The sequence below is a fragment of the Etheostoma cragini genome, chromosome 10, assembly GCF_013103735.1.
Source record: "Etheostoma cragini isolate CJK2018 chromosome 10, CSU_Ecrag_1.0, whole genome shotgun sequence".
NCBI lineage: Eukaryota > Metazoa > Chordata > Actinopteri > Perciformes > Percidae > Etheostoma > Etheostoma cragini.
In genome coordinates, this window is record NC_048416.1 from 10,296,251 (window position 1) to 10,310,645 (window position 14,395).

The 14,395-nt window shown below is 41.5% G+C and overlaps 1 protein-coding gene across 1 annotated transcript; it reads left to right on the forward strand.

The window, feature by feature from the left end:
* The first annotated feature begins 6,865 nt into the window (after positions 1-6,865).
* On the forward strand, positions 6,866-14,033 carry LOC117952169 (fibroblast growth factor 4-like). Its single transcript, XM_034884305.1, has 3 exons — positions 6,866-7,186; positions 9,624-9,727; positions 13,611-14,033. The coding sequence occupies exons 1-3, from the start codon at positions 6,895-6,897 to the stop codon at positions 13,785-13,787; spliced, it is 573 nt and encodes a 190-aa protein (XP_034740196.1). The 5' UTR covers positions 6,866-6,894; the 3' UTR covers positions 13,788-14,033.
* Positions 14,034-14,395: the final 362 nt, after the last annotated feature.

Genomic DNA, 14,395 nt, shown 5'->3' on the forward strand with positions numbered 1-14,395 from the left:
CGAGAGCGAGGGTGTAGCGTCTACCTGCGTGCAGAGAAAGAGTTTTTGAGAGGACCCATGAGTAAACTGTGTGAGAGGTGTTATTATTGCACAGTAATACGGATAATAAAAAACATTCGAACACAGTTTTTGAGCAGGATAGAATAGGTTTTTGTTAGCTCAAATTAAATTACTTTTTGCAAGTGTTGATTTCTGTTCAAAATGTAATTTATTGTCATTGCAAAAGATGTGTGCTCAAAGTGTATGGGCTCAAAACATACAATTACTCGCTCAGGAATGAGGCAAATATGTAATGCCAAATGTTTGCCCCAATGGTGATTGGCGACTGCTGCAGGAGATATCCGAGAGGAGGAGAAGGCCCACGCCCAACGAGGATGACGGGCAACAACGAATAAGATGAGAGGGACCTGTCTATGGAGCAAGAACAGTGACAGTAACCTGTAGTATTGAAAATAATAGTTGACATTGAAACAAGAAATGTTAGCACTGAAATATGTTGAACTGATACGTAAAACACAAACATCAAAAAGTTATAATCTCACAATCTATTATATTATTTCACTTTGACATTTGTTTGCATTATGATAGGTTTTTCCTTGTCAATCTAAAACATTTTTTTTTACAATGTAATGTAACTGTATTGAGAGAAAAGTGCTAACCTCCGCTTAAACAGCACAGATTAGGCCTCCGTTAATATTTAACACTAAACCAGCATGCTGCTATGAGAGAAAAATGGCAGAGATAAACACTTACATGTTTTATTACAATTAAGCAACAGTACAAAGTGTGTGTGTGTTTGTGTGTGCATTGTAAAGGCTACCATACACAATGCCTATAGGAATCATACATGCTAGCAAATAATAACAATAAACCCACTATTCCATTGTCTTAATGCAGTGTAACTGTTGCATGTAAATAATGCACCTAAATTACAAATGTGAGCAAGGGCGTTCAACAATCTCCATTATATTGAATTACATTGAACAGCCAGGTGTAACCTAGGTAACAGGAGAAGAAAACAAACTAACAAAATCACTATAGACCAATTCAACAACAGACTTAATTAAACTGAGAACATAAGTTACACAACTTACAGTTCTCAAGGACTCACACACAAACTAGTTGTGAAGATTTCTTTTGCCCCCTGTGCCCTGCATGGGACTCTCTTATGTCCTCAGTTACTGTATTTTATAGCTGCAAGACCAGAGATCTGATCCCGACATTAGCATTTTTGGACCCAGATGAACGGTGCATGGCAAGACATCGGTGCCGTTTGTCACCCGGGTTCGGTGAATGCTTACTCAGCATTCACACACATCGAAAACAAAAACCTTAGCGGTGGGCAGGAAGCCCACCCGGTGTGGAGGAGAAAGCCGTGGATGCGGTGCTCCCTTTCCTGGGACGGAGACGGTGCAGCTGCTCCGTAATCCTCTCCTGTTTCGAGCTCCAGTTCTGCCAACGGGGAAGGTGGAGAGCCGATGCCGGCTAGAGAACCATCTCTTGGTGGATCCAAGTCAACGGACTCTTGCCCGCAAAAGAGATCCCCTTTTGGGGTGTCTGGGTGTCGCCCCTGGTATTAAGTGGTACCTCATCTGATTTTCCGCCTCATCTGCCGCTTCAATTCCTTCTTCATTAAGTGGGCGCAGAACGTCACGCCTCGCAGCTTGGGTAAGGTTTTAGGACAGGAAGTAGCCGGTCTGTCAATTGGTACACAGACAGTACTGGTACCCCTGTTCTTTGAAGTCATCAAACTGCTTGTCAGTGAAGAGAAATAGGAAGCAGATCTCTGGTCTCTGGTCACTGCAGACATAAGCGAGGCCTGTGCAAGGTTCGAAAGAAATCTTTACGACTGTGCATGCACGAGCGACAAACCCAATAGCACCAGCTCGTAGAGGGCAATGCCCGGGAAATAGAACAGTTGTTGTTTAGAGGTTACTCCTTCTTGACCAAAGAAGCATTTGTCTGTGGTCTAATCTAAGGTGCTGTTAATGTGCGCTGGTAACTTTAATGAACTAGTTCTCAGCAGCACAGATCTCTCTTGGGCTTCTTTTCTTGGGACGGGCCTCATGAGAGACAATTTTGTCATAGTTTTTGATCGCTGTTGCAACCTCACTTGAGGATCACAAACACCTAAACCATAGCCATGGCTGCCAGTAGCTCCTCACCAGACACTGGTTGGTTCAATTCACTGCTGTATGGACTGGTTGAACACTTTCACTGGAAGCTTGTCAAGATGGAGGTGAAGTGGGATATGTGAATCTGCAAGAATCCAGCTGCCATGCAAGGATAGGTGACTACCTCCTGAATCTGACTGAGAGAATGCCAGAAGTAGACTGGCATCAAAGCAGAAGGTGGCTACTTTGAATAACATAAAATGTAAAAACAAAACATAAAACAACCCCAAGCCATATGTGTTTTTTCCAGATTTGTTTGGTTCACGTATGATGAGGAGGATCTGGGGAACATTTTGAGCATTAAACACTTCCTAAATTTTGGTGACTTTTTATAAAGGTATTTCGACCTTTTTCAATTTATGCTAGAAATATCTTTATGTAAAGCCAAACATAGATGACAATTCAAATATTAAAACCTAATCGGATATAATGCGGTAAGGCTTTATGTATTGCTTTCAATATTTATTCTCCTGTCAAACAATTTTTCTCATTACTGAGTCGCCACACACGTAGGCATAATTTACTCCTCGCTGCTCTTTTGCATCTTTTGTTTGCAAAGTTACCTCTTTAAACCCTCTCTAACCCATGTGACACTTATTCACCTCAGTAATACATTAATTTATTTTAATTAAATAATAAACACCTGGGCTGTAATTGCACAGATGTGTTTCAGCACGATATCTGTCAATGTTGAAACACATTCAAAACATATCCGTGTTCTCTGAGATTTGGAGGAGTCGTGATGTTTTGAGAAAAAATAAGTCATTATAGGCTTCTACAGGAGTAAAGTTGCAAAATTTCAGGAAACAAACTACCTGCTACATAGTCTGCTGTGTATTATGTCATTGCTCAGCTGATACGGTAAGATCTCAGAAACTTCTGACAGACGCAGAGCATCTCTGGATGAGAAAAAGTTTGGAAAGTTGGAGCGGGAACACAGCTACGCATCTGAGGTGAAACATGTAACAATGACATGGAGCAAAGGTGCGACACATCTGCCCCAGCGTGCGGCAGCAGGCAGCAGCTGAGCACGTCCATAAGAATTACCTGAAGCTGCACAGACCAGGGAAGCCCAAGGCTCATCTCTATTTTCCCAGAGAGAGTGGACACTCAACAGACGCACGGGTCTGCTTCGGAGCTCCTTGTGCTCTAGTCTGAACTTTAGACTGTAAACGTCACGTCCTAAACTTTGTGTTGCCTAAATTAAAAATTACATTCAGAGCTGCAGTCAAAACTTTCGGGGCTGAAGCCCCGGAAATACCGGTTCCTCCACCCACCGGCAGTTGTTTCATATCACTGAAGGATTCGTATGAAGGAACAGCACTCAGTCTGATGCAAGCCATCTACATGTTTGTATTTCCCTGTCTTTAAATGCACTGCTCGTTCATATGTTATCTTTATGGTGTGTTAAACTCCCACTACAGCAGTGTTGAAAAGGCATAATTAGATGGGAGTATGTAGTAGGCGTCTGAGAGATCTGCTTTTAATGTCTAGATGAGAATAAGTTATAAAAATATGACAAGGTTTTGCGGAATAAAAGAAGTGATAAAACACTGTAGTTTTAATGGGGCACAGTATTTATCGTTAATTTCTACATATCTACAATCTCTATGATACAGTCTACTTTTCCAGTAGAAGGCTCTCACTCCATGCTAGTTCTGCCGCTGCTGGGCAGCGCACAAATAGCTCAAGCATAAAGACATTGTAAACAACAAATGTGATTCATACCAACAAAAGTTGGCCTATCTAGTCTGCACATACGCACATTAATACAGCCGCAGTGGAGGGCTGATGTCATGTGACATGTGGTGCGTCATAGCACTACTCATGCAGGGCTTAAACATCGCCCAGAGAAAGAGAGACAGTGGCAATGATAGATCATGTGTGATACACATGTGAAGGGCTAGCCCTCCCACCGGGAAAAAACCCCATAGTAGCTGTGACGCGGGTAAACATTTACCAACATTTGCTCTGACATCAAACCTCGTCAACAGAGTTCCCCCCAGCCATTTGGGAGAAACTGTGACTCTGGCAGGCCTGAGAAAGCTGCTGATCTGGGTTCATGGATGTAACGGTGAATAGCATAGTTTTTCCTGGGAATTAAGGAACAGTTTATTCTAATTTTCTCCTTTTTGTCTTTTCCTTCTGAACAAGGCAGGATCTAATTCTGGCGGCTGTGGCTCAGTGGTAGAGCGGTTGACTGCCAATCGGAAGGTTGGCAGTCCCGCCCCTCCAGTCATTGTCGAAGTGTCCTTGGGCAAGATACTGAACCCTGAGTTGCCCCCGGTGCTGCGCATCAGAGTGTGAATATGTGTGAATGTCTATCTGATGAGCAGGTGGCACCTTGTACGGCAGCCCCTGCCACAGCGTGTGAATGGTGAATGTTTCCTTTAGATGTAAAAGCGCTTTGAGCAGTTGTTAAGACTGGAAAAGCGCAAAATAAATACAGCACATTTACATTTACATTTAATTGTGGGGCAATGTCCCTCCTTTGCCGGGGGACCAGCACGGGACCACTTCTGAAAAAAAGTGTGCTGTACTGAACAGAAAGGGACAAATAATTGATTGAGTCATGAATTATATTGTTAATCGATAAAATAACTCTGCAAGTCAAGAACGTCTCAGGTATAGAGTATAGTTGCTTGTTCTGTCATAGGAAATCTGCAATAAAGGCTTCCAAACCCATAACTACAAAATCAAACAGAAATGTGATCCGCAATTGGGGACACATTTTTTACATCGGCAACCTAGAGTGTGTGTTTATACTGTAAATCGTGATAACCTCTGCTGGATGCATGGATGTATTACAGGTTAAATGTTGTTGAAGCCAACAGCTGATCAGGACAACCGAGTACTCAACCTGAATGTATGTTGCTAAAATTGATAAGTAAGTTGATAAAATGTTATTTTTGCTATTGCCAACCATTCCGGAGAGTTCTGGGGATGTTTCCACAGGTAGCTAGCTGTCTGGATTTACTCCGCAGAGATCTCAGGAGCAGTTACCAATAAATCCACCTGAGTTTAGAAGGCCAACACAAAGTTGACCGGCATCCGGCCAAAAAGAGACCTGACATCTGGAGGATTTTCCAACGGCACTGGAGCGTTCCTGGAAGTGGAACGGCGTGGATAGAAGCTACCTGCGTCCTCTATAACTTTTGGGAGACAAAGAGAGACCGTGACTTTCCCCCCCCTCTGCGCTGATTTTAAGAGTTAGGAGCATCATGTGGGGGGGGTTTGCTGATGTGCCACTAGGTTCCATCAGTTCAATGAGTCTGAAGGACCACGGCAACAAAAACGATAGACAGATAGAAGTTATCTGAATCAAAGTCAATAGCTCACGAACACAACCCCTGTTCCCAAAGTGACCGAATCAGAAAGTAGCTCATTGCCACGGAACTACGTAGAATTTGCCTTGGTGATTTGCACGTACATTCACAAACAAACATATTTCAAACATTAATAAGAATAGACATTAATTACAGATACAGAGACAAATATATGCATTGTACATTATATTCTGCATGGTCCTGATACTTTAGTGTACATCTGTGTCACATGGCATTGCAGGCTTTTTTGACAGCCCTGGTCCAGGAAGTTTTTTTCTCCATTCATTTGTTCTATTGACGTTTCAAAACGTGCTTTTATAAAAAGTTTTAAGCCAACCAGATAGGCATATAAGAGGAGTTGTGACTGTGAAGCGTTTGAGTCAGCGCAAAAAAAAAAACATTCTAAAATTGTCAAATATGTTGAAAGAACATTAGGGTGTAGAGAAACGTCATGTACTTCAAGGGTAGAAGCTCGCTATAGCTGGTCGGTGATTTGCGTGTACGGTAAGACGCTAAACCTTCATGGCAACAGCGAGATGAACCAATCTGAGACGTCGCTGTTACACTTAGGATTGTAGGTAGTGTATTACATACATGTATCTCCATAAGATCTCAAATAAAATATGCCAGAACTTTTCCCAGACCAGCAACTTTGACCAAAATTGCCTTATTTTATTTTTCTGTTGGCTTAACCTTAAATAATTGTAAATTCTTTGTTATATTAACATTCATATTTTTATACCTATTGTAAAGCTCCATGTCCTCCCCACCTAATGTCTGACGGAAGATTTCAGCCTTGGTTGCAACATGTTTTTTCCCCTTTGTGTTTTAAGGTTTACAGACCTGAATCCAACTCTAAAACATCATTCATGGATGCTGAGTTTTGCCTCTTTCACTTTGCTATAGAATGAACGTATGCAGTCAAATGTGGATACAACTTCTAATGTGATTAAGGCAGTTTATGATACTTCACTGCTCTGTTTCTGTGTACTTGCGTGTTCCCCTTTGTTTTATGTCACTATGTGTTTTATGCATTTCTTAGTTTGTGTGCTTCTACAGCATCTGTGACTCACAGACAAACAGGACAGCAGGTGGCGTGTGATGTCATATGGGGCCCATATAAGTCTGCTGTTGGTCTGCTAGATCTACCTGAGCAGGAAACCGGAGACAACTCACTGGCAAACTAGACCCCTAATGGGTTCAGCTTTTAGAGATGTCTAAATATGCACAATAAAATCTGTGGGCTTTAAAGAGTGCAGAACTTCTTTTCTTCATGGGTTTGCTCTGAGAGACCGAAGCTGTAACTATTTTTATGACCAATTCTGTTCAAAGTGAACATTTGATTGGTCTTAGAAATACCCAACAGTAGTGCATCTGCAATTGGTGAGCAGAGGATGTCATCGCCAGGGTCCAAGCTCCCTCTGCTGCTCTATGGCATCCTCCTGTGCAGCTCCTTTGCTCCGCTGCCAGTCATCAGCAGTAAGAGACAGAGCACAGGTAGTAGCGGCCCAGTGGCGCAGGAAGCCGCCAGCTCCTGGGACAAGAGGGAGGAGACAGCTAGAGATGGAGAATACCTGCTGGGGATAAAGAGACTGAGAAGGCTTTACTGTAACGTGGGCATTGGCTTCCACATTCAGGTCTTACCGAACGGCAAGATCACTGGCGTGCATAATGAAAACAGATACAGTAAGTCATTTTACCTTTCAAATAAATGGACAACTGTAACCAAGACTTGAGTAAGTACATTGGGGCCATTGGGTCCAGTGATTTCTGTATGGATTGTTTAAATTCTTTTTCCTTAGCATATATGTGCTTATTTTAACAATTAAATGCAATGAATGTCGAATACTATCAGGTCAATTCAATACATAATTTGGAATTTACTTGGGCATTACTGGAGAATGTGGAGCAATGATTCCTAAATACAAAATATAATACCATCAAATAGAACTACTGGTGGTGTCAATTACAAACTGCACAGTTTGTTGTACTGATTCAGGGTGTGTGTGTGCATGAGTGCGTGCTTGTGTGTGTGCAAGCATGCTTGCATGCATGCATGCGTGTACGTGTTGGAAAGATTTTGGTCAAACTTGACGTCGACTTGCTGTGATGTCACAAAGAACGCCACAAGAGAGGCAGTGGCAGTGTTTGGGCATGATGGGAAACGTCTGGATTTCCAGCTCATTAGCTCAGATGTTTAGCCGGAGAAATGACAATAGAATCTTCTTCATGTTCTCTTTATTTGAAAAGATTAATATTTTCTCTGTGAACAGATTGTATTTCCTGTGCTTAATAACTTTAATGACCCAGTAGAGACGGAATAAATACATTCCCAATAGCCTTTGATAACAGAACTTGAGGGATTTTAGTCTTGCAAGCATCAGATTCGACAGGCGGTGTAACATGAGGAGTTAGAAAATAATCCCCTTCTGGACACCCTAAACCTGCATTTTTATTGTTAGTGGACTCTCATATTTCTGTCCCATTCTGAGTGACTTTCTGTCAGAGACCCAGCGCTCCAATGGTGGGTGGTCAGCCCGCATCTCTTGCTAGCTTGTTAGTGCTTTTCCTGGCCAAAAGTGTTTTCAATTTGTGATAAGTGATGCATTTCTTCTAATGACAATTTTAGCACTTATTCAGCTGGAATACTGACATGATAAGCCAACAAGTCATCCCTGCTGAGGTTAGTCTGCCACTCTACGCAGAAATTCAAATCAAGACTAGAGCTTGGACAGAAGCTATACACTGATGTTCAGCAATTTCAGACTAGTGCTTTGAGACTGAATAAGTTCTGGACTCACACAGACTACATTTATCAGTGTGAAAGCCAGCTGCTGACTGAGACTAACCCAAACATCTCTGCGTTCTCTGTTCTTGGGGATCAATCCAGTCTAACCTCATTTGGGCTGCTTGTCAGCAGTGAAAAACTGCAGCGGTGTAACTAGTTTCCAGACCTTCCTCGGGAAGGAACTTGTTTTGGTGAAACACGTGTACGTTCGAAAGTAGTTTTAGCTGTGCAACAGAAAGCTCAGATTGGACAGATAGTCTAGCTAGCTGTCTGGATTTACCCAGAGATCTGAGGAGCAGTTAACCTTAGTCCTATGGACATCCGTGCAGAAAGAGATCAGGCGGAATTACCGTCGCCACCAGAGCCAGAGTGTAGTATTGTGGCTCTACTGTAATACCAGATAGCGCCACATGGTGGTGTCTCCCTCTGTTTGTGATGTGACTAAAGGTAAGAGCTGTGTCCTTCAGTGTAAACTAACTCAGAGAACGTCTAGCTCTCTGCACCAGCCCAGACATCTGTCTCCAGTTCACAGCGACACATAAAGCCTTGATCAATCATTACAGATATTCCATTCATGGGTTCACAACATATAATGTGTAATTTCAACAGCTCTCTGTAGAGAATATGATTCACCAAGCTAGCCACAAGAAGTTAGTGTGGTACATTTGATGAAACGGAGGAGTCTTTTAAAAGAATTTCCTAAAAACTCTTAACATGTGGATTAGCCTTTAGTGTGTAAATGTGTTCAGTTTATTTCAAAGTGCAACACATGAATCAGCCACCTTCTGTTTAAGGCCTGCAGTCTAAATTGCTGAAAGATAAATGTGCTAGAAAACAAAAACATGAGGTGCATCACTTATACAATCTGAGGATGGGCCTACCTGAACATTACTCAGGGGGCTTTTCACTGTTTCTGTTCAAATCGTTTTGGGACTATACAGCCCTTCTGAGACAATCTCAGTAAGCATTTGTCGTGGACGTTTCTTGTACCGCGAGAGAGGAATTTGTCGGAAGTGAGACTTTGTTGAAACTAAATAATGACTGGCTGCAAACGGAATCAAGTTTTGGTCTTCGGTGAAGTTTTACTTACTTACTACTGGAGGGAAAATGCAAAGACAGCCGTCTTCCCCTTCAGGAAGGACAAACAAAGAGAAATTCAAAAGTCATACACCCTGCAAAGCATTGTAAAAAAATATATGAATAATCAACACATGCATATTATAGAAGAACATCTGAAATCAAGCTTAAATGTAATTTTCCCATTACACATTATTAGTGTCCCATTAAGTTTTAACTTCCCTTTATGCTGCTGATCATTTGCATGTTTCATCCCAGGCCTTCTAGAAATGTCCCCCGTGGAGAGAGGAGTGCTGACCCTGTTTGGAGTGAGAAGCGGCCTCTTCATTGCCATGAGCGACAAAGGAAAACTCTACGGCTCGGTAAGAACGGATCAGGCCTTGTTCACATGTTCATTTGGCGGCAGTCTTCACACAGATGTCTTCCATAAGCAGTATATTGATATGGTGTGAAGTCAAACAGCCCCATAGCCATGTTGGGATGGGTGAGGGTCTCTGGTTTCCACATCATCTGAGGGCTGTTGCCTGGATGTTCACTGGGGTTTTAGAATAATTCCTGAAGTATTTGAGTCCCCTGTCTGCAAACAAAGTAAAAAAAAGCTAATTTTGGACCTGAGCTTCAACTAGCTGAACCTAAGGGCTAGATCCTGATAGTGACACTGTAAGTAGTAATGGGGGATGTTGTGGACCAAAGGCTAAACTAACTAACAACCTGAAGGGTTATGTACAGGTATTACAAAAATAACGTTTCAAAATGTAAATAAATCACTTTAATCAGACACTCCAACCAAGAACTATAATCTGTTCTCATGTCTAAATGAAAGATTCTTACAGTGTTTACTATCCGCAACTGTTGTAAGTGTGTGTGTGTGTGTATGTGTGTGTGTGTGTGTGTGTGTGTGTGTGTGTGTGTGTGTATGTGTGTGTGTAAGAAAACCTCTTTTAGTTCATAAAATATCTGCAGCTACGTCAAGTAGCAGCAGCTTAGACACGTTTCAGGATTAAAACACCACAGTGCAGTATTCTGTTGCACACGTGGGGGACATTGCAGACCGACATTCAATCTTTTTTGGCAATAATTATGTTTTTGTGGCTTTTTCTGGCCTTTAATTGACAAGTTAGCTTAAAGACAGGAAAGGGGAGAGAGAGGGAGTATGACACAGCAAAGGGCCGTGGATTGGACTTGAGCCCAAATCTTCCCAAATCAAGCTTGCTAAACTGTAATCAAATGTGATGTATATATCGCTCAAGAATGTACGAGTTCAAAGACTTAACATCTCATACTAAATTTTAGTTTCTGATTTAAAAGGCTTTACGTGATGGATCAATTTTGGACCCATATTTGATGATGCAATGGGGCCAGCATCTTACCGTAGCATCTTGCAGACAACATGTCTCAATGAGGAGTAACAGTATAATTTAGGTGACCATTAGTGATGCTGTAATTGTAATACAGTGTTACCTGTGTAGACAGAAATCTGTGCACAGCATCATGACAGTCCCGAACAGACCAACAACTTTAACAAGGCGCAGCCTGAGCCCTCGTCCAACAGTCATCTAACGATCACACGGCTGAAGTCAACACTTTGAAACAGCCTTGAAACTCAAGTAGGTTCACAATAAACTTTGGCCCCCTAGTTGTTCGCCAAACCAAATAGACAGGAAACTGTTTTCAGACTGTTATTACGTGTGGACTGGTAGTTGGAGAGAAGCCTCCTGGGCGCTGCCAAGGTGCTCTATAGCAAGGCACCGAACCCCACTCAACCTGTTCAGCAGTTGCAGCCCCCACTTCCCACTATGACATCTCTCCATTAGTGCATGTATATGACCTGAGCATGTGTATGTATTTCAGGCCTGTGTGTAGTGTGTAATAATAACAACAGAGTGTAAATTGTAATTTCCCCACATGGGATCAATAAAAGAGTATACATTTAAATGAAATAACATGAACTTGTTTCAGTGATCCACCCGGAGAAACGGTGGACTAAGTATTAAAAACATCAGCAGGAATGGGTAGAATCCTGGGGCCCATTTTTGCAATATCTGAACCCAATTTGATTTAATTGTATTTAAACAAGTAACTATGCACTGCTTTGGTCCGTGTTGGTCTTTATTTGTTTTTTGTATGTACACAACTGGACATTTTTTGGGTTTTGTTTTATTTGGCTTGGGGTTAAGATGAATTGAGCATACTTGTGTCTCTCCCCCCCTTGTGTTTGTGTGTTCTGTACACATATGTATGTGAGTATGCTTGTTTGTATTTAAGGTGTTGATTTTTACATATTTTGTTCATATGTCGATAAAAAACAATCGTAAAACAACCGCCTTCGTTTAGCCTTATGATCTGATTATAGACACTGAACTGTCGATGTGTAAGAAACACCCTTGCACCACATCACAGAGAACATGTTTTTTTAATTGCTTGTACAACTGTTAAATTGAATTTCAAATAGCAATTAACTTGAGATGAGACTAATAATTATTCAAATGCAATGCTCAGAAATGGGACCTAAAAGTATAGGAACTATTAATATCCAGATGACGCAGATCCCCGGTGTCCGCTGCTTCTGTCGGATTTTATTCCATGTCTCGGTGATGGTAGGTGGTTTCCTCTGGCCCCGAGCCACAGGTGTAATGTTTTATTTGGTAACATTGGAGTGATCAGCTCCAGTTAAAGTTGTTGTGAATGCTACCTTAGGCTAATGCAGTCATAATCCAAACACCAGTTAGTCATCCAACAGTTAGTCATCCACTTACTCATCTAACAGCAGGCCTGTAGGTAGGTGGTTGGTTGGGGGGTGGGGGGTCGGGGGGGAAATTGACCTTTGGCTGAAGCTGCTCACAGACCTCTGCAAGGGAGCCTGCCAAGTCTCTGTGGGTTTCTCCCCTTATATTATTCTATAGCATTGTAAGTAGAGAATGTCCAATAGCATTTTTGAGTACTGAGCTGATACCAGTTTGTCACATATTTTACTATGTTTAAACAGCTGTATATTACTATACCTGTAGGGATGTGATATAATTACTATCATTATTGTCGGCCTGGCTCAGGTTAAACTCTTTGTGAAACAAGAACAAACACAAACAACAATTGCCATTGAACTTTCTTTTATCTCCAGTTTGACAGTCAAGACAGAAAAAAAGCAATTTAAAGTAGAACATCTTCTTTGTTGTTCTTGTTCTCATGTACAATGTATGGGTTACATTAGGGTGTTGTGGCTGCTGCAATATGTTTTCTTTATTCTTTATTTTGTGCAGAGTAAAGTATGTTGTGTGTGGAAATTGAGACCAGAAGCTGTGGAGGAAACTCCTCTTGTATTGGTGTCATGTAATTATGTGTGGGAAGTGCCACTTAGTGGCATGACACGTTCCAATATCATAACAAAATCCACTAAATTTTGGGGTGTTGGAGCTGACAATGATACCAGCATTTCAGGCAGCATCAGAGGCTTTTCAGATACTCATCACGTATTGTCATTCCGACCAGAATAAAAACAACTCTGAGTATAAGTATCTATGGTAAGGGTGAAACAATGAGTACAGCTCCTGATCCTGGTGCCATTTATCCACACAGCTAAGATATCTGACTGTGTGTGGATCTGAAATGCTTCTCTATAGTACAGGGTTGGCTGCTGTCGCCTTCTTTAACCTACATTTGTCCGCTTACAGCTGTTGCCACCATTAGACAAACTCTGGATTTTAACAAGATCCCCGTTTTATGTTTTCATGACATGAAGTCCTTTTCTGTTTAATACTACAAGCAGGATATAGTTTAAACAAGGGAATGGAAAAACAGATGTCAATGAATGAATAGGAATATGAGTAGGTCCTGAGCATGTGGGTGTATTTCAGGCCTGTGTGACCTTAGTGATTACTAACAAAAACAGAGTGTAAATTGTAACTTCCCCACTGGGGATCAATAAACAAAATAAATTAAATTAAATTAAATTATTTAAAGTTTTACCACAGAACATGCCTGTCTGAAAAGAAACAATTTCTTCAGACCTATTTTAAGAATAGGCTGTATACACAGTGTCTGTTTTAAGAAAATAATGAGGAATGTACTATTGTAAAGCTGGTTTGTAATTTATGTAACTTACCTGAATCATGAAAGTGCATTCATGTTAGTTTGTCATTTTTGATTTTGTGTTGTTTGAGTCTGGAACAGAGGATTTTATATCCTGTAGTCCAGGACATTTTCAATAAATTTCATTACATTACATTTTCTTTGTCTTCATCTCCTCAGGGCCACTACAACGATGAATGCAAGTTCAAGGAGAATATCTTGGCCAACAACTATAATGCGTACGAATCAGCTGCCCACCCCGGCATGTACATCGGCCTCAGCAAGACCGGCAAGACCAAAAGAGGCAACCGGGTCACACCCACCATGACCATGACACACTTCCTTCCCAGGATATGAATTTTAAGATCGAAACTCTCAGCAGTAAAGAAGAAAGCCAAGGCCACGGTGTTCTCCTTCTACAACTAACACAACCCAACTCAAACTGCTGCACTTTCAAACGATTTTGCCCAATCCCGAGCTAACCGGCGCAGTAGGCAACGTTTGCACCGACCAAAGAACAGTCACGTGGCTTAAAAAGGGCTGTGAATGAAGACTTCAACGGCCAGAATACAAAGCAGTATGAGTTTAAACATTACTATCATCAAAAATGGACTCTATACAAATATTCAGGGGGCAGCGCATGGAATATGGGACGGTTCCAGAAAATATGGATTCATGCTGCAGGTTCTCAACTGAAATATCAGGGCCTAAATCTTTATTATTGTATTTTAGTTTTTTTCCATTACCTGTGTCAGGTAGCTGAGGTGGTCGCCACATAAAGCAACCAGCTAACAGGGATCATTCCCACCACATTGGCCAACATTACTCACAACTTCTAATGACGTTTTAAAAGAAACATTGTAATCTAATGTTCAGAGAAAATTTAAAGCCAAGTTTAGAGCAAAGATTTGCGACAGGACAAAAGTGTTGCAGGGGAAAGTTCCAGCGGTCTGAACCAGCTCGTC

Excerpts from the sequence above, each read along its gene's own strand:
- LOC117952169 (XM_034884305.1), top strand. The coding sequence starts at position 6,895 with ATGTCATCGCCAGGGTCCAAGCTCCCTCTGCTGCTCTATGGCATCCTC. Across the intron at positions 7,187-9,623 it reads GCATAATGAAAACAGATACA|GCCTTCTAGAAATGTCCCCC; the intron begins GTAAGTCATTTT and ends GTTTCATCCCAG. Across the intron at positions 9,728-13,610 it reads AAGGAAAACTCTACGGCTCG|GGCCACTACAACGATGAATG; the intron begins GTAAGAACGGAT and ends TCATCTCCTCAG.